The sequence below is a fragment of the Pistacia vera genome, unplaced genomic scaffold (genome assembly GCF_008641045.1).
Source record: "Pistacia vera cultivar Batoury unplaced genomic scaffold, PisVer_v2 Contig321, whole genome shotgun sequence".
Taxonomy (NCBI): Eukaryota; Viridiplantae; Streptophyta; class Magnoliopsida; order Sapindales; family Anacardiaceae; genus Pistacia; species Pistacia vera.
Window position 1 is genome coordinate 188,836 of NW_022196137.1, and position 25,265 is coordinate 214,100.

Consider the following 25,265-nt stretch of genomic DNA (forward strand, 5'->3'; position numbering starts at 1 on the left):
CCGTTGATTTCTCCCCAAATCGGCTTCTCGGTGACATCCCACAAAGTATGTGAAAGTTTGACATTTTTTAATACTTTGAACTTATCCAATAATAACTGGACTGGGAAAATTCCTTTAAGCATCCAACTAGAAAGCCTTGAAGCATCCTCTTCTTTCAACAATGAACTTTGTGGACTTCCCCTTCCAAAGAACTATACAGAGATTGTTCCAACACCAAACTTCGAAAAATGGAGGAGCAAAAGATGGTAATGAACAGGAAGTGGAATGGTTCTATGCGAGCATGGCTCTTGGATTTGTGGTGGGTTTCTGGAGCATAATAGGTCCTCTAATTGTTAACAGAAGATGGAGGTTCAAGTGCTCTGATTTCTTGGATCCCATTGGTAACAAATTTGGTTGTTCTTAAAGAATCTGTTGCGAGACACTTTGGCGTAAGGAGTTGTCAGTGTAGCAAGTTCTGTCCAGTTGATGAACGTCAATGATCATTATAAGACGCATAACCGGTCATGGCGGCTGGCTCTCAGAGCATTCCTAAAGTGAATTGACATGAGGACGGACATCTAATGAGACAGTGAATGAATTACTGACCAGTGATGATGAGAAACTTTCTAGCTCTATTTTTCGGATGGAGAGAAAATTTTAGGGGGGATTCCATAGATAGTTTTGTTGGTACATATGCTATGACACCAGGGTTTTGTTGTAGAGTAAAAAGATTAAATTTTATCCAAGTTTCTCTCTCTCCATCTCCAGTTTCCTGTATAGTTTTCCATTGATTTCATCAATTTTCTCATTTTTAGTGTTTATCATCGTTCAATATTAATTTTGTAAAACGTCTCAAATCATATATTCAATCAGGGTTTCACCCATCATTATATTACACAGTCAATTAACATCATACGTGAGAGAACCTGATAGACTTAACCAGAGGACGATGTTTTTACTGATAATTAAGGAAGGTAAAGGATCACTTTTTTAACTCGAGGGAAAATTCAAGGTGACCCTTTTTTGCATATATCATTGTCCATTAATTTGCCATTCAACAACTTTCCAACCAATAAAGACAATAACTGTCCACAAACATGGATATATGTATGTAGTTAGATTGAATGGTTCAACGCACTGTAAACATATATAAATTTAATTCTCCACAGTTTCAATTTTGTTCAATCCACTGTTGATGAAGGTGAAAGAAAGGGAATTTGCAAGCCTGAGAAAGTCTACTTGGTGAAGTTTGAATCTGATATAGTCTACTCATTTATGTAAAAAGATAAGCTAATTAAGGCTGCCCATTCGTCCCAACTTGGATGGGTTCTGTCGCTTGTGCTAATAAAAAATCTATATGTTGTGCATGTGAGCTGATCCATCAAAGTCATCTTCATTGTTAATAAAAAGTCCTCTTCTTGTTCCTTTCTTCGCTCATATATACAATAAGGTTTTATATATGGTTGCTTGGTTATAAAATAGATGGGTGAACTAGAAGGGTTCCATAAGAGTGAAATTACTGAACTTTAAATATTGTATGACGAGTGGCCTTTCCGTTTATTAAACGAATGACATGTTTTCCAAATCATAAGATTACGAACGACATCCTTTAGTTTCACTGGAAAACAAATGACAAGTTGTTCATCTGTGTGACGACATGCTGGATTTAAAACTGTAGTCAAGATTCAAGAAGAATGTACAGAGAGAGGCAAAGTTGTCGATGTCTACCTGCGCAGCCACATCTCTTTATTTTAGTTATTATTGGTGTTGGCACGTTTTAATTTCTCTTTACAGAGGTGAGAAAGAGCAGATTGGTCTTCTCCATCTTGCAGCCCTATGATACTAAAAGGGATATCATAATATAATATCAATTATTAACAAAGAAGGAATTATTGGATTTTTTAAATTTCAATTTCAATTTATTAGCAATCAAATATATGCAATTTTATCATCAGGTTTCGTTAGAATGTGGTATAGAGAAATATTAGATGTATTTCTTTTAAAAGTTGGAGATGTTTCGTGGGAAACATTATATATTTAGCTTGGCTCGCTCCCTCGATTCTGCTACTCAAAGCCTCATCAAGAGTAAAATTGTTATTAGCTTAATCATTTTCGGTTTTTAATTTTTTTAATTTTTTTTTAACCTTTCATTTGATCGAATTAATTAGAGAAAAAAAGTTGTCTTTCAAGAAAGAAAGAGTAATCATACTACAATTATACACCAACCAGAAAGTCATGGACATGGAAGGAGTCTTGTCTAATCTTAATTAGGAAAACTCAAATAACATTACTATTCAAAAGAAGCTAAGATGCGATACTTTTCAGCTTGTTGACCTGAAAATATTAAAGATTTGTGTTTCAGAATCTGATGAAGTGAAGAAATGAGAGCTGCTGAGTTTGAGTTTGGAGTTCAGAAATCAGTGATCATTTCCCCTTGAACGACCTTATTTGAAGGTAAAGAATTTGTTATTTCAGGGTCGAATCGGCAATGCACAAATACAAGTATGACAGAAGAAGAGTTATTGACAAGATAAGTTAAGAGGAAATGACTCATTTTCACTTTTTTGGGAATTGGGAGAGCAATTTTAGATTTTTTTGTGATAAGAAAAAAATTGGCCTTCTTATTTATAAGCTGGAGGGTTACCAAATATAGTACATTGAATTTTGTTTTTCTATTTAGATCTAAGGTTTCGAGGAAAAAGAGGAAAACTAATGGGAGTTGCATATATATAGCCAACTTAATAATTTCTATTTTCGAAAATGTGCAGATTTTATTTAAAATACAAATCTAGCTTTAAAATCCAGTGACTTATCAATTATAATCTTAATAAAACAACAAAAAATATGTTTCTAATATATAATGTTANGAATTTTGTTTTTCTATTTAGATCTAAGGTTTCGAGGAAAAAGAGGAAAACTAATGGGAGTTGCATATATATAGCCAACTTAATAATTTCTATTTTCGAAAATGTGCAGATTTTATTTAAAATACAAATCTAGCTTTAAAATCCAGTGACTTATCAATTATAATCTTAATAAAACAACAAAAAATATGTTTCTAATATATAATGTTAGATTATGCTATACTATACAAGATTTGGTAATCTAACATTTAACAGCAATAGTGTTTTTGTTTCTTATTTCTTCAAGTTTAGTTGGCATTTGACACGGATTGCCAGCGTCCTGGACTGTTGTTGAGTAAATAAACAACATGACATTGTATTTCCAGAATTAATGAAACATTTCAACAGAAAAATCAAAATCATTTCACACATTGAGGCTTTTTGTGTGCTTGGGATTTTTTAAAATAGCATTGTGCAGACACAGCACTCCTTACAGCTGCTGCTCAGCTTGATCAAGCTTACTTTTAAGCTCAACACATTTTCATCCCTTCAAGTAGATCCATTATTCTTAGGATGATTCAGTGGAGCTGTTGGCTTTGCAAGGTTCTAAAGTTTTTGAAGAAAGGTTATTTGTGCAAGAGAGAAAAAGCTAAAACGGAAGAGAAAAAACTGACTGCAAAAAAGTCCTCATATTTTCATTCAAAACACAGACATATATAGACATCATACAATACTGTTACAACCACTTCACACCATATAAATAATCTTTAAAATGATACAATTTGAACTACCCTTAACAAACACAAATAGCATTGGGATTTTGTTGCCTTAATCACCGGCTGTCTTCACCTAACCAGTATATAAATATCACTTGACAGACAGCCCCTTTAATTCAAAAACTGGCGCCAAACCTTCAAACCAGCCATGCAAAAAGTTTCCAGCAAAATATCATTTGCTTCAACAGGAGCCAACTGAAAAATCATAAGAAATTTCAATCAACAGAAGCAATAGCCATACTCCATGTTTTGAACTTCTAAGATACGTGCGTTACGTGTGGGAATTTCCACAAGCAGTTGGTGGATACCCTGTTTATCATTAAATTAAAAGCTACAAGAATACAACAAAAATGGAGAAAACTAAAATACAACCATGTTACCTGGTTAGCAATAATGAGCATGTTTCAAGTTTCAGTGTTAATTTCTTCCTCCTTCTGCTTGATACTTCGCTCATCATTTTCTATGTATCGCGGTAACCTTTCTTGTATTTGGTAATCATAGCATTCGATATCAATGGAAGGCTGTGAAGGGAAGTCTGCAATTTCATCTCGGTTGCCCATTTTCAATGGCTACGGAACCAATTAATTAAAGGATATGAAATGAGAATGTAATAATAAGCTTTTTGTGACATCATAGAAAACGAACAAGTACAAGTGAAAAATGAAAATAAATAAATAAATTAAGAAATTACATTTGTAAGAAGAATTAAACAAATTTTTGACACAAAATCTTTAAATAATGATTGTTACAACATTTAATTGAGTGAAGGATTTGAAAAGGAGTAAGTACCTTTGCTTTGGCATGCACAGATCCGTCTTGACCAGAGGAAAACCCTGTACTCATCTTGGGACATCTTTTAATCATCAATAAACAATTCAAAGATGGAAATATGAAGTGATAACCCACTGGGCAGAACTTGGTGAGACTTGGTAATTGGTGGAGTCTCAACCAATCAAGTTGAGGCAGCACGATTTCTTTGTGATCCATGACTTCAGCAACATCTTTATCTCCAAATACTTCTTCTAATTCAGAGTTATCTCTTACAGATATGGTTTTTAGTTTTTGAAGACGTGGAGCTGCCGTGATAGAACACAAACGTTTTATTTTATGGCATCTTTCAACATAAATTTGTAAGAGATTTTGGAAGAATAGAATTTGATTCTCTTCATCTTCTTCAACAATGATTTCCTCCAATTCCCCACAATCAAAGATCTTCAGAACTTGCAATTGGGACAGATTTTGAGCAAGAGAAGGTGAGAAGATATTTCTCAGCCTATTGCATTCGGATATTTCTAAAGTGGTAAGATTCTCCAGGCTTGAAACAAGCGTAGGACTCTTACATAAACCTTCTAATTCTTGCAATTTTTTCAATTTTGGGAGTGAGAATATTTGTTGTTCTCCGTCTTCCAACTGAAATAACACTTTTGCTTCACAATTAGTGATACTTAATTCTTCCAAATTTTGGAAGAAGCCATCTTTTAGCCCAGAGACAACTGTGTCGTACAACTGATTCCAACTGCCAATCCTTAGAATTCGCAAATTCTGGAGAAAACAAATCACATTCATCTATTAGTTTTAATTCATTGATTCAGAAAATAAAATTAAATAAAGTTGATATATATTATTGAATATTATTAGATTATTAAATTAACAGTTTTTATAAATAATAAATTATTTGTGGCCCCCCTACTCAAATGCTCTTAGTAAGTAATATAAAATCGGATGACACCCAATGTTTCTATATTAATATTTAATATAAATCAATGTTCATTAAAATCTAAAAGTTTATTAATTTTTTTTATTTAATTAAAAAAACAATGTCCATAATGATATTTCTAATAAAGAAACTAAATATAAATCATTAAAAGTAATGAATTTTTATTTGTTTGAATTTTAATTAAATTCCAAAATGTTCAACGAAATCTTGACAAATAATTAAAAAAAGATATATACCTCTTGTAGATCTCGTACTTTAGATACAACTTCAGTAACGAAAGACATTGAGCACTTGTCTATTGTGAAAACTTCCAAAGCTGGCCAACATGAATGAAAATTATCAGGGCAGAAACTCATGATGCTTGCAAGTCCATCCAGTCTTAGTACTTTCAACTTTGGGAGCTCGATGACTGCAGTTTCCTTTCCATCTCCGGCAACTACATTTTCTTCATTTCCATTATCCAAATAAAAAACTTGCTTTAATTGAGGGGCATTTTTCACTGTAAACTCTTCAAGCTGTACAAGTACTCGTGTAAAAGAGACAGGAAAAATATGCTCCAATCTCTCGCATGATTCTATCTTGAGAGATTCTAGTTTTGACAAGAAAGGACTGTGCATTTGAAGATCGTGTTCTGATGATATTTCATCATTATCACCCTCTTTTGTTATGACCAAATGCTTCAAACTCTCACAATCACTTACGTTGAGTGATTTCAGTTGGACCAAACTCTGAGCAACTGACAAAGTGAAGAGATAAATCAAACTTTTGCACTCTATCATTTCAACATTTGTAAGACTTTTCAAGTTTACAATATGGGTTGGCCCTTTCCATATACATCTCAGTTGTGGTAAATATGCCAAGTGTAACTCAGCTAAACTTGAAAGCATTGCAAGATTTTCTTCCCTACTATGACAGAGCCCATCAAGTTGAAATATTTCTTCTAGCTTGTTGCAAGATTGGATTGCAAGATATTCCAGGGTATGATACAAAGTTTTTAATGTAATCAGTGAGGCTGCTCCAATTCTGCTCACTGTTAAAGCTCTTATTCTTGATTCTGATACATAAAAAAACTCTGTACAAGTATTCACACTAATGTCATACCTTAGCAATTTGTTGCAAATAAAACCCAAGTCTCCCGATAGGCATTTAGCATTTGTTTTCAGAAATAGTACAACCAAATTGGATAGACAATTCAACTCAGAGAGACTAGCATTACTTCCTTCTGTACTCGTCTCTCCATCTTCCCTTTCGTCAAAGTAGTCACCCACATATAATTCTTCTAGCTGAGAAAATCTCCTTATCACATTGGAAGGAATTCTTTTTAACCGACTACAGTCACGTAAATCCAGCAATCTTAATTCAGTGAGTGCCCCAAGTTCTTTTGGAAATTCATCAAACAATGAATTTCTTAAACTAAGAATTTCAAGTTTGGCAAGATGTTCAAGGGAAGAAATGTCTCTCAAATTGCAATGAATCAGCTCTAGAGTTTTGAGACCTGTTAAGAACTTAAGTGATTTTAATGACAGGTCCACATAACTTAGACTTACATTTTTTAATGCTTTCATCTCTTCAAAAAAATGGTTTGAAACTTCAATGTTGTCGCGACGGTCATAACAGTATTGATGAGACAATAACAAGGATTCAAGCTTTGGACACACCAAGTGATCAGGAAGCATGTGTATTTTGTTGTTCATTAAGGAGATTGCAGTACATTGTCCAAGGTGCCTTCCCTCCTTTGGCCACTCAGTCAATCCCAAGCCAGCTTTAACAAGAAATACATTTTCTCCTTTGGATGCTATTCCCAAGGCAACATCACGAATCACATCATGCATTTTCACAAATCCTTCTACTCCAGCATCTATCAACAAACAAGAAGCTATGAGCTTATTAACCATTACTCGCAGTTGTCTCCTTGCTTGTTCAATTGAGTCAACATCTGGAAATAAACCTAGACCCATTCCATATCTAACCAATTCCTCCAAAGGAATTTCATAATCTTCAGGAAACAATGAACACAACAAAAAACATAACTTCGTTTCGTTACCCTCCAAATAATCATAGCTGACCTTGAGAATGGCATATACATCATCATCAACATCAATGTCTTTATGTATATCTACAAGTTTTGACTTTTTAAATTTCTCAAACACAAGTGTCCATTCATCAATGCCCTTTTCTTTTAAAGCACTCCCAATAGTTACAATTGCTAATGGCAATCCCTTGCATTCTTGAGCAACTTTAACCGCTAGATCATTCAATGGATGAGATTCATCGTCAGCTATACTTGCATGCTTTTTAAGTAAAGCCAATCCTTCATCTTCATTCAGTTCATTCAGAAGAACTCGTGGCTGACAACTCATACGAATACATATGTTTTGCCTGCGAGTTGTTAGAAGGATTTTGCAACCTTTGAGATCATCGCCAAAAGGAATTCCTATCGTAGATTTCAAGTCAATTTTTTTCCAAACATCATCTAAGATAATGAGGATCTTCTTTTTAGTCTCCACAAATCTCAAATGCAAACGCTTTGCTCTTCTTTCTTCACCTTCCTCCTCTAATCTCATATCTAATGACTCTGCAAGGTCACCTTGAATTTTTTTGAAGTTTGGAGCTTGGGATACAACAATTATCACAACCTCATCAAAAAATTTCTCTTCTTTGACTTTCTTACCAACTGCTTTTGCTAAGGTTGTCTTACCCGCTCCTCCCATCCCATACAATCCAACTAGATGGGTTTGATCACTTTTTAGTGCCTCAATAATCTGATGAAAAGCAGGTTCGTGAGACTTGAAAAGTTGAAAATCTTTAGGGATTGAAAATTCTATCCCTGGTAATGTAGCAGGATGGGAGACTTTCTCAAATTTGCCACTTCCCCATAGATTTAACATAATATGTCTTTTATGTTCTGCTTTCCTACTCAATCGATATCGAAAACCCCAATTAGGACACTGCCCACCGAGACTTGTTTTATTTTCTTCTATTTCTTCTTCTAACTTTTGAACATCTTTGACAACCTCATTGAAATCTTTTAGCCACTTTTGCACATCATTCTCAATCACTTCAGTATTTCTCTCCGCACTTTCAACATCCTGCTGCACATGGTCACGTGCGAATTTCAAATGTTGATATTCTTCCATAAAATCTTTGACAATGCTCTTGAAACAAAATAAATAACGAACATGACGTTTGGTGAACTCCAACAAGTTTTCTTCAACCTCCGATATAATAGGTTGCACAAAAGGTGCTGCTATTTCCATCCTCTATGATATCAGAAATTGATTATTAGTATGATATCAAACAAAGAAAAACTATTGCAAAAGGGTGAATGAGAAATTTCAACACCTTTCTCTTTAGGTAATTGTGAAATGACAGGCTTTGAATGAAAACCAATGAAGCACAAGTACCCAACTTGTCCTAGCCTTAGCTGCAAGAAGTAAAGAAAGGAAACAGGATCAAACTAAGTTGTAAAAGGAAAAATAGACGTGAATGTGAATAAGATTCTTTATGGGAAACAATATATTGTTAAGTGTTATAACTGAGTACTAGACTATTAGTTGTCAGTTTCATGGCTATTAGGTTAATTTAAGTTCTTAAGATATATGTCTTCAACTGTCATAAATATTTTCTCTTAATATTTGTAACTGATCTTTCACCTCAATTATAATTAAAATATTTAAAGGGACAACATATATAGAGATCGATTATGCATTCAGAAGTTCATTATTTTCTATACCACATCAACAACTATCAACAGTTTCAACACTATTTGACTATAATTAATGTACGACTCACAATTAGCATTAAAATTTAAGTTAAAATATCATGTTCAGTTTTAATTTGTTTAATCTCATGTGTGAACCTAAAAGAACAAAGGCTGAAAGTGGTCTTTCATAAATTAAAGGTGGAAAACAATGTTCAATTTTAATTTGTTTTTGATTGATCAGCTTTTGAGAATTTTCATATATTTTATAAATCTTTTCTTAATGAGGGATGTTGGTTAAAAAAATGGGTGTAGTATAGAGAAAGTTATTGATCTGATTTCTTTTCAAGAATAAAATGAAAAAATAACCAAATTTTTTTGATGAAGATCGACAAGAATAAAATAGAAAATAAATTAATTTGAGAGATCATACTTGGAAGATTTCTAAAAATTGGATATTTTTTATGTTCAGCCCTTAAAATTAAGAGGTAAAATAAGTCGTTCCCTATAACAAACACACTAATTCTAAAGCAAATCTTACAAATTGATTATAACTAACTTCACCTTTTATACCGATGGAGTAATGATATAATAATAAATAATTGAGAATTTAGGTAAGTAACATTTAGTCACAATATTTGCTACAATAGTACAGTGACAATTGCTATCTTTTGACTTAAATTTTTGGTTTAATTTTTACAACTCCTTGTAAGAACTATTGATGTAAAACACACCCAATTATTAGAAACTATTATATGTCTCCCCATAATTATTAAAAATCCCTCCATAAAAGGGATGACAATTTTCCTTATGGGGACGAGTCCCCACTTGTCCCTGCCCTATATGGAAAAGGCATTTAAGCTAAAATTTAGCGAATGAGATAGGGATGGGGATGAAAACTCATCCCTCAATTGATTTTGGGAAGGGGGCAGGGAGAGGATGAAAACCCATCCTCCAAATAAAAAATATAATACTTTTTTTTTTTAAAAAAAAAAATTCGAGGATTTGTTCATTCCTATCCACGATATTATCAAATCCCCTAGTACAAGTATCATAAACCCTAATAGAAGTATGATAGGAGGGTATTTGATAGTTTCTGATAACCATGCAAAAAATTAATATTTACCTATCCCACAAAGGGTTAAATGAAGTAAGTCCTAACGATTTTCAAACAAATTTTAACAATTCCTTCCAATTAACTCGACAATGAAGATATAAAGTCAAAAGTTGACATTTTATGTAGTCAACTAACGTACACCTTTGGACTTAAAAAGATATAACATTAAAAAATGAGTAAATGACTTTTTCCCACCCAAATAATGGCCTAATGACACTTTCCCATCCCGCCTACGGACTTTTAAAATACAATTTTACTACCTAAAACACAATTCTGTTAATAAATTTTATTAGGAAGAAGGGCCTGATAGTCAAAATTTTATTAGAAGGGTAGGATGGTCTGGGTATGGTTGGTTGTTTGCGAGCTCAAGCTCTTTTTCGGTGACCCTATCATCAGAAATTACTCCTAGAACCACTATTCACTCCACTAGCACGTCCTCTCCAAAACTCCTAACATTCCCAACACCCTTTGCTTGTTGAACGCCATTAGTCATCACTGCCCCTCTTTCCTAGGTTTTGGCTTGTTTGTTTGATTGATGAATTGGGATTGACCCAATTAGGTGTTTGATTGCTGGAAGATGACAAAGGAAGGTTGTTAGGAGTGTTTTTTGGCTTTTGCATGATAATTATTGGCACTCCCCAAAGCTTCCACCTTTCCCCGTTTTCCCTTGCACACAACCTGTTCAACAAAAGGTTGAGCTCAACCCAACACTTTCCAATTGAGAACATGCAACAAGGCAGCACTCCGCCTAAAATAAACCAACAAAAACAACCACAAGCTTGACCTAATTGGTGAGCAAGGAAAAAAAGAGAGATAGAATACGGCCACGCTTTTGTGTTTTGGGTAGGTTGCACGAGTGCTCAGAGGGCTAAGTTGGTTGGGGAATTTTTACGGGCAGTTGGAGGGCACCCAAAAAATGACTGGTGGACGGCAAATTGGAAGTGGGGAAAGCTGACTAGATGGTGGGTTTTGAAGAGGGGGTGAAAGGGGTTCTAGTGGTTGTGGAAGTGTGAATTTTCTGTGTGCCAATCGATCAGAAACAAGCTTGAAAGATGCGTGTTCTCCGAAAAAAAGTGGATGTTTTCCGGCGATTAGAGTGTGAAAATAGGTGAGGTGAGGTTGGGGTTGAAATTTAGTCGAGCATCTGGGTATTCAAACTCGACTCGAGCGCTACAGTACCGAATTCGAGTTCGAGTGTGAGCCTAACTAAGCTTGAGGAATCGAGTTCGAACTCGAACTTAGTACCTGAAATTGGAATTTGAGTTCATATAATCGAGTTTTAGTCAAGCTGTAATTGAGTTTTATTCAAGCCTTAATCGAGTTCCATTATTCGAGCTTTAATCAAGTTCTAGTAATAACTGTATTCGAGTTCGAGTCTAAGCAAATCAGCGAGCAGGTGGGGTGCAATTGGGTCCAAGCAATTTTGTGGGGATTTTGGACTACCAAACACTACTTACATACTTCAGAAAACTATACAAACAACAAAAAAATTCTAGAAAAACCTGGACGTTAATGGCCAAAACCGACTATTCCTTGCAAGAAACAATCCTTTGACACTAACAAATGGCGAACAACCAGGGAAATCCAAGACCAGGGTTTTGAAGACCAAACCAAGACGATTTGAATGGGACCAACCATGGTTATTTCCAATCGATAAATCGACCACAAATGAGACTGAAAAATGCCAGTTTTTGCAAAAAAAGCAATACGCTTTTCTGGTGAACAATGAGTCAAACGGCAACGAAAGGCGCATGGATGGAAATAGGAGATCAAAACCTTTCTAACGGTGGGTAGGGCGTTGATTTTTTACATCGGTAACATCCAGAATCAGGCTTAGAAAAATAGGATGAGCGTCAACAGCAGATGAGTTGAGAGAAGATTAAGCAAGATGACAAGTCGACAACCAGCGAAGGAGAGGGAAGAAAATGGCGATGAGAAAAATGGTGAATGAAAGTTGCGATTTTGATTTTCAAAGAGACACGACGAAGAATGAGAGAAGAGATATTTGTGATTTAGGGATTTTAATTTTTGTTCCCAAATCGTGTTTTACATTATTTGTATGGGGTGGATTTGCAAATTTTACAACTTATAAATTTCATATGACCCCTATTACATTAAAAACTATCTACTTAACCCTTGAGCTTGGAAAAACTCACGAACCTTTCAAGTTGAGTTCTATTGTGATTGGATGTCACTCGAAACACTACTCGAGCTACTCGAATGTCAAGCCGAGTTTGAGCCAAAATCGAGCTAAGTAGCTCAGCTTGGTTTTCACCCCTAGGTGAGGTCGGTTAGAGGTAATTTCATCTTCATAATGAAAATCATTGTAATTAATGGAAATTGTTAACAAAATATAACATTTGGGTAATAAAGTGTTATCTTAAAGTCCATGGGTAAAAAAGTGTCATTAGAACATTATTTGGGTGGAAAAAAGTCATTTACTCTTAAAACATTTGTATCAATGTCAAGAATAATGTAGATTAATGTTTGAAAAGATATTTTATTATGGCATTAAAATATCATAAGCGAGTTCAATGTGTGAAGCAGTACCTTGGGGAGACAATTTGACGTCAAAAGTATTATCTTGAAGAAGCAAGAGTTTGACTTGAAAAATAATGAACTACCCAAATGATTTGAACAATAAAAGAAGAGTTAGGTTTTGTATTGAAGGAAATCCCCAACAAAAAATAAAATAAAATAAAATAATGATAAAGTTGTTTACACTAAAAAAATAAAAAATGTGCACTTGATACTTATATTCTACGCATACTCGTCATTAAAATTTTGATTTTTAATCCAAAAATCCTTATAATTTTAATACCAAATCACTATAGAAACACTTAATTATATAATAATGCTTAATTGAATGTGCAATATTTAGTGGTGGAACCAAGATTTTGACTTATAGGGGCTAAAGCGAATGAAATAGAAAAAAAAAAAAAAAATGTTGCTTACTTTCTCAAGTAAAGAGATGGCTTCAATAACTTCTTAGAACTTCAATAGATAGATATCTCCATAGAATTCTCAAACAAGCTGCAAATGGTAGACAAGAAACTAGCTAATCAAAATTATGAATAAACAATCTCAATCAGCCATCAGGGTGTTAGCACAAACAAGTGTTTATATATCTTATCTCATCCTTAATCATTTAATTTTCCTTTTCTTTCTTAGAAAGGTAATTAAAATATTTGAAAGTGGAAGAATTAATATATCTAATTTAGCACAAACCAAAAGACAAATAGTAATAAAAGTAAATAACAGAGTTCATAAATCTTAAGAAATCATACCTAAATGGAAAGTTGTAACCTAGAAAAAGGCACTTCACTTTGAGACTTGAAACTTTTGTTACCTGCTATGAGCATAAAGACGAGTGAACATACACATTAATGACAAGTAGAAACATCTAAAGAAATATTCAACATACAATTCTTGGTAATAATGAAAGAATAATATGTATATATTCTTCTATAATAAATTATGTGTATTTATATGTCAATAGTATAATTGAAATAAAAATTGTATTTATAAAGACCATCACTCATCCTTCCAAAATAGGATGAATATGCCATATATCTTGAAAACTCACCTCAGTAGTAGATACCGATGTTCATATATTTACAAAATCCCTATCACTTACAAGCTTGAGAATGTACGTAGGTCACAATTTGCAAAGCCTAGCTTCATAACCAAGTAAAAACAGACATTTTAGTCCAAGCTCTGGTAGATCAGCGTTACAAATTCTTATCCTTTAATCAATTTGTATATTGGAATTGGTGCAACATTGTAATTGTAAGATTTCTAATCACGAGTGATATACAGCTGCTAAGCTCCTTTAAAACAACATGATTAAAGAATCAATTATTATTGAGATATAAAGGAAAAGCATAAAAGTCAATTTTCATACCTTGTGTGTAACTAAGCAAAATACATCCAGTATGAAAGCTGCCAATCAGAACTCCACTTCAGTATCTCTTACACATATATAATTTAAAGTGAAATATACCTCACACACAATCAAAACTAACTAGACCCCACTGATCTACGTTTCCCTACCTTCAATTTTATTAGATTGCCTAATAAATGAAATCACTGAAATTATTGAAATAAATAAGAAATCGATCAAATATGAGGTTGATAAAGGTAAAATAAAAAAGATAAACATTAGCAAAAGTAAGTATTTTAATGTATCATCAATTTTCCAGATGATGTTCAAAGATTATTAAGTAATCATATTGAAACATGAAAATTAATTTCAGATCTTTAGATATTTGCAAAATCTCTTATTTATTTGATTTCTTTTCAAGAGTTAAATTAAAAAAATAACCCAATTGTTTAGACGAAAACGAGTAAAATGGAAAATTAATTGATATAAGGTATACTTGAAAGATCTCCAAAAATTGGAAAGAAAAATTCAGCCGTTAAGACTGGTAAAATAAGTTGTTTTCGCTGTAGTAAAAATACTAATTCTAAAGCATATGTCACAATTAAATTTTAACTTCACATATTAAGAATTATGTAAATTAACGTTTGAAAGCATTAAAATATCATAAGAGAGTTCAATGTAATTAGTTATTTAAGAAATTAAATTATTTTAATATTTAATAAATAATTATAATAAAAATTTTGAAAATCTAAAAAAAAAAAAAAAAAAATCTCTCTCAATGGGAGAATCCCGTTTTGGTTATTCATTATACCATTATTGACGTTGGTGGACCTCAGTGATAAGCAGTTAATTGTTCATATTGATCGATTTGAGAGTAATTCACCGCAAGCTATTTATTTGAATAACAATAGACTTGATGACTTAATTATAAAAGAGAATTTGCAACTTCAATATTAGTTTATAACTTAACCAGATCAATATCAGCTCCTAATTTTGAGAGAAGCTCGAAGTGAAAGATAACATTATGATTAAAAAATTGAATGGCCCATCGGTGTTTTAGCACACACAATCAAGTCCTAAAATATATTTCTCTCCCACTTAATCTTATAATTTTCCTAGAAAGAAAATTGAAAATATTGAGAGTGGGAAGATTTAAGATATTCAGTCTTAGCAGAAATCAGAAGAAAAACAGTAGAAAAAGTAACTTTGTGACTTGTGACTTGAAATCTTTTGTAACCTTACAAGAATGCAACCATCTTTACTGAAATTTCATTCGGATGATCATGATGAACATTACTTTATTTAAATTTCTTTACTAATAGGATAGCCGAAAGCCTGGGGGAAAAATTTGGTTGTGTTTTGGGAATCTGCAGCTAGATTTATTATATGTTAGGGGCTACTTTGTTTTATGTACCTCAATTATGTAAGATTATATTACAACAATCAATTTCACAGTGTAAAGGAAGTGACACATCAAGATTTCCAGTCCTGTAATGCCGCATCTCCTATGGCTACCTACACAATTGGCTCCGACTCCATCACCCTCAAAAATCTTGGTCACCACTATTTTTTATGCGGCGTTCCTAGTCATTGTGAAGACGGACAGAAGGTTGAGATCATGGTGACTCCAGTTTCTCTATGCCCAAGTGCTAGTCCTAATTATCCTTCATCGCCGTCAGCATCCTCTTCATTGACTGCACCCAGTCCCGCCCTCAACACTGCTTCCTCTCTCCAGTTTAATAAGCTTCTGTGGGCTTTGGTTCCACTTGCACTTGTTGCTATTGGTTAGATATCAGGTTATATCAAAATATGAAGTAACAAAGTTAATTAGCACAATATATCATATAGATCAATTTCTTATGCAAAAACTCTCGCAGGATAATCCTAGTGTTGTTCCTAATGTTGCTTTCAGAGAATGAACAAGAAGAGATCCACTGTCTTTCGGAAAACTTTTGTCCATGAAATTTCTAGATCTTTCCTATAACAAATTGAATGGATTTGTTTCCCAGGTCATAATCTACTAGATTGTCTTAGTTTTATGCATCTAGAAACTCCCAGGTGATCAAAGCTTATCCTGATCCAGTTTTTCCTTCCCAACTTCAACATTTAGAGTTGAATGTTGTTATTTAGGGCCTCAGTTTTCATTCTGGGTGTTTTGGCAAAAGCAATTAGTTTATCTTGATATATCCAAGTCAGGTATTTCAGATACCATTTGTAATTGGTTTTGGAAATCTCTTTCTGGATTAAATTATTTGAATCCATCTCACAACTAAATCTATGGGAGGATTCCAAACTTGACAGATGATGGTGTTAAACTTTATTAATTTGATTTAAGTGGAATAAGTTACCTCATTTTCCTTCCAATGTGTCTGCACTTGATCTTTCCAATAATTCTTTGTCCGGGTCAATTTTCCATTTCTTTTGTGATATGAGATCTTACCAAGATGTCTTAATAAATTTAGTGGTAAGGCTATGATGAAAAATGACTTGTTCAACTATATAACATCTATGGATACTACCATTACTGAGGATGTATCTCTTGTGATGAAAGGAAAAGAGGAAAATTTTAATATCATTTTTAATTTAGTAAGAAGCTTAGACTTACACGAAAATAAGTTCTCAGGAGAAATTCTTAACGAAGTGACTGACCTTATGGCGTTGCAGTCTTTGAATTTATCACAAATTTTTTAATGGAAGAATTCCTGAGAACATCGGTGCTACGAGTTCAATGGAGTCCGTTGATTTCTCCCCAAATCGGCTTCTCGGTGACATCCCACAAAGTATGTGAAAGTTTGACATTTTTTAATACTTTGAACTTATCCAATAATAACTGGACTGGGAAAATTCCTTTAAGCATCCAACTAGAAAGCCTTGAAGCATCCTCTTCTTTCAACAATGAACTTTGTGGACTTCCCCTTCCAAAGAACTATACAGAGATTGTTCCAACACCAAACTTCGAAAAATGGAGGAGCAAAAGATGGTAATGAACAGGAAGTGGAATGGTTCTATGCGAGCATGGCTCTTGGATTTGTGGTGGGTTTCTGGAGCATAATAGGTCCTCTAATTGTTAACAGAAGATGGAGGTTCAAGTGCTCTGATTTCTTGGATCCCATTGGTAACAAATTTGGTTGTTCTTAAAGAATCTGTTGCGAGACACTTTGGCGTAAGGAGTTGTCAGTGTAGCAAGTTCTGTCCAGTTGATGAACGTCAATGATCATTATAAGACGCATAACCGGTCATGGCGGCTGGCTCTCAGAGCATTCCTAAAGTGAATTGACATGAGGACGGACATCTAATGAGACAGTGAATGAATTACTGACCAGTGATGATGAGAAACTTTCTAGCTCTATTTTTCGGATGGAGAGAAAATTTTAGGGGGGATTCCATAGATAGTTTTGTTGGTACATATGCTATGACACCAGGGTTTTGTTGTAGAGTAAAAAGATTAAATTTTATCCAAGTTTCTCTCTCTCCATCTCCAGTTTCCTGTATAGTTTTCCATTGATTTCATCAATTTTCTCATTTTTAGTGTTTATCATCGTTCAATATTAATTTTGTAAAACGTCTCAAATCATATATTCAATCAGGGTTTCACCCATCATTATATTACACAGTCAATTAACATCATACGTGAGAGAACCTGATAGACTTAACCAGAGGACGATGTTTTTACTGATAATTAAGGAAGGTAAAGGATCACTTTTTTAACTCGAGGGAAAATTCAAGGTGACCCTTTTTTGCATATATCATTGTCCATTAATTTGCCATTCAACAACTTTCCAACCAATAAAGACAATAACTGTCCACAAACATGGATATATGTATGTAGTTAGATTGAATGGTTCAACGCACTGTAAACATATATAAATTTAATTCTCCACAGTTTCAATTTTGTTCAATCCACTGTTGATGAAGGTGAAAGAAAGGGAATTTGCAAGCCTGAGAAAGTCTACTTGGTGAAGTTTGAATCTGATATAGTCTACTCATTTATGTAAAAAGATAAGCTAATTAAGGCTGCCCATTCGTCCCAACTTGGATGGGTTCTGTCGCTTGTGCTAATAAAAAATCTATATGTTGTGCATGTGAGCTGATCCATCAAAGTCATCTTCATTGTTAATAAAAAGTCCTCTTCTTGTTCCTTTCTTCGCTCATATATACAATAAGGTTTTATATATGGTTGCTTGGTTATAAAATAGATGGGTGAACTAGAAGGGTTCCATAAGAGTGAAATTACTGAACTTTAAATATTGTATGACGAGTGGCCTTTCCGTTTATTAAACGAATGACATGTTTTCCAAATCATAAGATTACGAACGACATCCTTTAGTTTCACTGGAAAACAAATGACAAGTTGTTCATCTGTGTGACGACATGCTGGATTTAAAACTGTAGTCAAGATTCAAGAAGAATGTACAGAGAGAGGCAAAGTTGTCGATGTCTACCTGCGCAGCCACATCTCTTTATTTTAGTTATTATTGGTGTTGGCACGTTTTAATTTCTCTTTACAGAGGTGAGAAAGAGCAGATTGGTCTTCTCCATCTTGCAGCCCTATGATACTAAAAGGGATATCATAATATAATATCAATTATTAACAAAGAAGGAATTATTGGATTTTTTAAATTTCAATTTCAATTTATTAGCAATCAAATATATGCAATTTTATCATCAGGTTTCGTTAGAATGTGGTATAGAGAAATATTAGATGTATTTCTTTTAAAAGTTGGAGATGTTTCGTGGGAAACATTATATATTTAGCTTGGCTCGCTCCCTCGATTCTGCTACTCAAAGCCTCATCAAGAGTAAAATTGTTATTAGCTTAATCATTTTCGGTTTTTAATTTTTTTAATTTTTTTTTAACCTTTCATTTGATCGAATTAATTAGAGAAAAAAAGTTGTCTTTCAAGAAAGAAAGAGTAATCATACTACAATTATACACCAACCAGAAAGTCATGGACATGGAAGGAGTCTTGTCTAATCTTAATTAGGAAAACTCAAATAACATTACTATTCAAAAGAAGCTAAGATGCGATACTTTTCAGCTTGTTGACCTGAAAATATTAAAGATTTGTGTTTCAGAATCTGATGAAGTGAAGAAATGAGAGCTGCTGAGTTTGAGTTTGGAGTTCAGAAATCAGTGATCATTTCCCCTTGAACGACCTTATTTGAAGGTAAAGAATTTGTTATTTCAGGGTCGAATCGGCAATGCACAAATACAAGTATGACAGAAGAAGAGTTATTGACAAGATAAGTTAAGAGGAAATGACTCATTTTCACTTTTTTGGGAATTGGGAGAGCAATTTTAGATTTTTTTGTGATAAGAAAAAAATTGGCCTTCTTATTTATAAGCTGGAGGGTTACCAAATATAGTACATTGAATTTTGTTTTTCTATTTAGATCTAAGGTTTCGAGGAAAAAGAGGAAAACTAATGGGAGTTGCATATATATAGCCAACTTAATAATTTCTATTTTCGAAAATGTGCAGATTTTATTTAAAATACAAATCTAGCTTTAAAATCCAGTGACTTATCAATTATAATCTTAATAAAACAACAAAAAATATGTTTCTAATATATAATGTTAGATTATGCTATACTATACAAGATTTGGTAATCTAACATTTAACAGCAATAGTGTTTTTGTTTCTTATTTCTTCAAGTTTAGTTGGCATTTGACACGGATTGCCAGCGTCCTGGACTGTTGTTGAGTAAATAAACAACATGACATTGTATTTCCAGAATTAATGAAACATTTCAACAGAAAAATCAAAATCATTTCACACATTGAGGCTTTTTGTGTGCTTGGGATTTTTTAAAATAGCATTGTGCAGACACAGCACTCCTTACAGCTGCTGCTCAGCTTGATCAAGCTTACTTTTAAGCTCAACACATTTTCATCCCTTCAAGTAGATCCATTATTCTTAGGATGATTCAGTGGAGCTGTTGGCTTTGCAAGGTTCTAAAGTTTTTGAAGAAAGGTTATTTGTGCAAGAGAGAAAAAGCTAAAACGGAAGAGAAAAAACTGACTGCAAAAAAGTCCTCATATTTTCATTCAAAACACAGACATATATAGACATCATACAATACTGTTACAACCACTTCACACCATATAAATAATCTTTAAAATGATACAATTTGAACTACCCTTAACAAACACAAATAGCATTGGGATTTTGTTGCCTTAATCACCGGCTGTCTTCACCTAACCAGTATATAAATATCACTTGACAGACAGCCCCTTTAATTCAAAAACTGGCGCCAAACCTTCAAACCAGCCATGCAAAAAGTTTCCAGCAAAATATCATNCGCTTAGATTTGTTACACATGAGAGTTTCATGATCGTGTGTTGTTTGCAGTTTATTACTTTACTGGGTAGGTAGATTCTTAGTAAAAGGGATATTATAATATAGAATCAATTATTAACAAAGACAGAATTAATGGATTTTTTAAATCTCAATTTCAGTTTACTAGCAATCAAATGTCTGTAATTTTATCATCAAAGTTTCGTTAGAATGTGGTATAGAGAAATATATTGTGGATGTATTTTTTTTTTCAAATTTGGAGATGTTTTGCAGGAAACATTAAATATTTTAGCTTGGCTCGCTCCCTTAATTCTGCTGCTCAAAGCCTCATCAAGAAGTAAAATTGTTATTAGCTTAAACATTTTCATTTTTACCTTTCATTTGATCGAATTAATTAGGGAAAAAACTTCAGTCTTTCAAGAAAGATAAGAGTAATTCTACTAAAATTATACACCAACCAGAAAGTCAATGGGCCCATAGGTTTGGTGAATGGGCCTCCTTTTCACCTTGTCGACCTGAAAAATATTAACGATTGTGGTTGTGTTTCAGAATCTGATGAAGTGAAGAAATGAGAGCAGCTCAGTTTGAGTTTGGAGTTCAAAAATCAGTTGAGGCCCATGTCTATATTACTCCATTTCACACCTTGAGGGTTTTTGTGTGCTTGGGATTTTAAGGGAGATATCAAGTAAAGATATGACATTTTTTAGTGTCAAAATTATCGTATAACAACTTGAAAAATCCAATCTTTCAGTGTAAAATTGCTTGTATACAAATGCAAATGCTTCCTCTATGGATGAGGACTCTCTCATAATTCCTCTTAATTATTTGTTGGTTTTATCAATTCAGTTCTGTATTGGATTACCGCCTTTGTACGTTTTGAGATAATAACATGATCTTTCTGTCATTTGATGAAATTGTAATAATATATTGGTTCTGCATTGATAGATAATTCATATTTATGCTACTTGTCCATTGAACAATGTTACTGTACCGTTATTTCTCCTGTATATACTCATAGATTTGAAGAAACATAAATATAAACTCAAAATGAAGAAGCAGAGTATTCAAACAAATAAATGAACAAACAAAGCTTCATGCATAAAAACTGAAATTAAGGAGAGCACTCCATAGCATTCTGCAGACACAACAAATTGAATAGGATTGGATTTTCCCATAATATTGCGCTTTCTTTTTTAACAAACTTCTTCAAAGAAGAACAAATGAAGAATTCGAGAAGAAGAAAGAAAAGAGAGTTGAGAAAATACTTAAATTGACATTAATTGCTAAACTCCTTACAGTTGCTGCCTGGTTTAATCAAACTTACTCTTAAGTCTTAACCACAACACTCGTCATCCCTTCAAATAGATCTGTTATTCTTAGGGAGCCTAGTTTCCAAAAATCCCTTTTCTTTCTTGAGTGAATATAATCAAAGTTATAAATATATATACAAAAAATTAAAGATCAATGACACCCTAATTTTTAGGTGGAAAACCTCCCCAATGTGAGGAGTAAAAACCACGGGACCTTAGTCCGATTAAAGTCTTTTACTATCACCAACATAAATAGGAATACAAAGTCTTCTCTAGTGCAAACTAGAGGCATACAAACATCATAAACTTCATAAATCCAAGACCAACAATGTCAACAAAAAAAAGAACAAAATAACGCAAGTTATGAAGAGAATAATCCCAAAAGACACAAAAACTTCAGTTTCGGGAAAATGTGAAAATGTGCTGCAACAAATGCCAAGGCAAACCAAAGTCTACAAAAGCTTAAAACATTGGAGAGATGAAGCGGTGTTGAAAGCAGGACTAAGTGCGGCAATGGGGAGGATGCTGAAGGCGACGGAGGATAACTAGAACTGGCACTTGGTCGTAGAGAAACGGGAGTCACCATGATGTCAACCTTCTGTCCCGCTTCTCGATGATCAGGAATGCCACACAAAAAAATAGTGGTGGCCTAGATTGTTTAGGACAGTAGAGTCAAAGCCGGTAATTTAGGCAGCCAAGGGAGATGTTGCATTACAAGACAGAAAATCTGGATGCTTCACTTCATTTACATTGTGAAATTGATTGTTGTAATTGAATACTGCATACATAATAAACCATGAAGCTGATTCATAAATATAAATATAAAATCACAATGAAATTGAGGAAGCTTCATGCATAAAAAGTGAAATTGACGAAGACTCCGTAGCATTGTGCAGATGCAGCAGCAAAAGACACATCAAATTGAATAGAACTGGATTTTCCCATAATATTGTGCTTTCTATTTGAACAAACTTCTTCCAAGAAGAACAAATGGAAAACAGAGAAGAAGAAAGAAAAGAGAGTTGAGAGAATTTTGCATTTTCACTAACTGAAACGGAGAAGAATACTGTGACTTTATATAGTTGCTACATAGCAAGTAAAACTAAGCACTTATAAAGTTGCTTAAAACAGAAACTTAAACTGACATTAATCAAAATCAAAAGAAATTTGAATAAACAGAAGCAATAGCCATAGTATATGTTTTGAACTTTTAAGATATGTGAGTTACGTTGGGGAATTTCCACAAGCAGTTGGTGGATAATACAACAAAAATGAAGAAAACTAAAATATAGGCATATTACCTGGTTAGCAATCATGAACATGTTTCAAGTTTCAGTGTTAATTTCTTCCTCCTCCAGGTTGATACTTTGCTCATCATTTTCGGAGTCTCTCTTGGTGCTTTTTACAAAGTCGGTGATTCTACTTGGCGGACTGCGATTTGAAGAAGAAACATAGATATAAAATCAAAATGAAGAAGCAGAGTATTCAAACAAATAAAAGAGTAGTATAATTATCGAGAACAAACAAAGCTTCATGCATAAAAACTGAAATTAAGGAGCACTCCAGAGCAATAGCCATACTCTATGTTTTCAACTTCTAAGATATGTGGGTTACGTTGGGGAATTTCCACAAGCGGTCAGTGGATACTTTGCTCTTCATTTTCTATGTATAGCGGTAACATTTCTTTTATATCGAGAAAACGGACGCAATAGATCTCCATGGAAGGCTCTGAAGGGAACTCTGAAATTTGATCTTGGTTGCCCATTTTCAATGCCTGCGGAACCAATTAATTGAATTATATGAAATGAGAATGTAATAATAAATAAGCTTTTTGTGACATCATAGAAAACAACAAGTAAAAGTGAAAAATGAAAAAAATTAAATAAATTAAGAAATTACATTTGTGACCCAACTCCGTTTCTAAGAAGAATTAAACAAATTTTTGACACAAAATCTTTAATAATAATAATAATAATAAGCCAACATTTTATTGAGTGAAGGATTTGAAAAGGAGTAAGTACCTTTGCTTTGGCATGCACACATCTGTCTTCATCCGCGGAAAATCTTGTACTCATCTTGGGACATCCTTCAATTACCAATTGCTCCCTCACAGATGGAAATAGAAAGTGATAACCCACTGGGCAGAACTTGGTGAGACTTGGTAATTGGCAGAGTCCCAACCGATTAAGTTGAGGCAGCACGATTTCTTTGTGATCCATGACGTCAGCAACATCTTTATCTCCAAATACTTCTTCTAATTCAGAGTTATCATATACATGTATCCTTTCCAGTTTTTGAAGACGTGGAGCTACCGTGATAGCAAACAAACGTCTTATTTTAGGGCATCTTACAACATAAATTTGTAAGAGATTTTGGAAGAATAGAATTTGATTCTCTTCATCTTCTTCAACAATGATTTCCTCCAATTCCCCACAATAAGAGATATATAGATATTGCAACTGCGACAGATTTTGAGCAAGAGAAGGCGAGAAGATATTTCTCAGCGTATCGCAGCGCCATAGATATAAAGTTGTAAGATTCTCCAGGCTTAAAACAAGCGTAGGACTCTTACTACATAAACCTTCTAGTTCTGGCAAATATGTCAACTCCAATGTTTTCAAATTAGGGAGCGAGAATAAATGTTGCTCTCCGTCTTCCAACGGAAATAACACTTTTACTCCACAATTGTTAATACTTAATCTTTCCAAATCTTTCAGCCCACAGAGAAGTGTGTCGTACAACTGATTCCAATTGCCAATCCTTAGAATTCGCAAATTCTGGAGAAAACAAATCACATTCATCTTATCAAAATTTTATAACATCCTACATTAAAAGTAGTAATAATAATAATAATAATATCGTCATCCATTAGTTTTAATTCATTGATTCACAAAATAAAATTAAATAAAGTAAAATATATTATTGAATATTATTAAATTATTAAATTAACAGTTTTTTATAAATAATAAATTATTTGTGGCCCACCTACTCAAATGCTCTTAGTAGGTAATATACAATCGGATGACACCCAATATTTCTATATTAATATTTAATATAAATCAATGTTTATTAAAATCATTAAAAACTTTATTAATATTTTTTATTTAATTAAAAAACAATGTCTGCATTAATATTTCTGATAAAGAAACTAAATATAAATCATTAAAAGTTATGAATTTTTATTTGTTTGAATTTTAATTAAANGAGAAGAATACTGTGACTTTATATAGTTGCTACATAGCAAGTAAAACTAAGCACTTATAAAGTTGCTTAAAACAGAAACTTAAACTGACATTAATCAAAATCAAAAGAAATTTGAATAAACAGAAGCAATAGCCATAGTCTATGTTTTGAACTTTTAAGATATGTGAGTTACGTTGGGGAATTTCCACAAGCAGTTGGTGGATACTCTGCTCATCATTAAATTAAAACCAGCAAGAACACAACAACAATGGAGAAAACTAAAATACAACCATATTACCTGGTTAGCAATCGTGAGAATGTTTCAAGTTTCAGTGTTAATTTCTTCCTCCTTCGGCTTGATACTTTGGTCATCATTTTCTATGTATAGTGGTAACTCTCTTTGTATGTCGTCAAAATTCCAGCAAATGATATCGATGAACTCTGCAATTTGAAATGCCT

General features: G+C 33.3%; 2 protein-coding genes and 1 long non-coding RNA gene across 17 annotated transcripts in view; all 3 read right to left on the bottom strand.

Annotated features, from left to right (window-relative positions):
* The window catches only part of LOC116137227 (disease resistance protein At4g27190-like), a 90,023-nt gene that overhangs the window by 53,381 nt on the left and 11,377 nt on the right, over positions 1 to 25,265 (bottom strand). The window contains exons 13-14 of one of the 15 annotated variants that reach the window (XM_031422909.1): positions 25,105 to 25,263; positions 21,843 to 22,401 (exon numbers count right to left, since the gene is read on the bottom strand). The exons of 12 other annotated variants lie outside the window; for them this stretch is intronic. In XM_031422909.1, the coding sequence (XP_031278769.1) occupies positions 25,129 to 25,263 (135 nt within the window). In that variant the 3' untranslated portion in view covers positions 21,843 to 22,401; positions 25,105 to 25,128. Of the gene's footprint in view, positions 1 to 21,842; positions 22,402 to 23,171; positions 23,398 to 25,104; positions 25,264 to 25,265 lie in introns of those variants that run through there. 2 more of the 15 variants (XM_031422907.1, XM_031422908.1) reach the window with 2 other exon arrangements.
* On the bottom strand, positions 3,517 to 8,478 carry LOC116137229 (probable disease resistance protein At1g63360). Its single transcript, XM_031422910.1, has 4 exons — positions 5,552 to 8,478; positions 4,388 to 5,140; positions 3,979 to 4,167; positions 3,517 to 3,793 (listed from the first exon to the last, which is right to left on the bottom strand). The coding sequence occupies exons 1-3, from the start codon at positions 8,450 to 8,452 to the stop codon at positions 4,003 to 4,005; spliced, it is 3,819 nt and encodes a 1,272-aa protein (XP_031278770.1). The 5' UTR covers positions 8,453 to 8,478; the 3' UTR covers positions 3,517 to 3,793; positions 3,979 to 4,002.
* On the bottom strand, positions 13,111 to 13,800 carry LOC116137233. The gene is made up of 3 exons (XR_004129151.1): positions 13,719 to 13,800; positions 13,420 to 13,481; positions 13,111 to 13,165 (listed from the first exon to the last, which is right to left on the bottom strand). It is a non-coding gene; the product is annotated as an uncharacterized LOC116137233 (long non-coding RNA).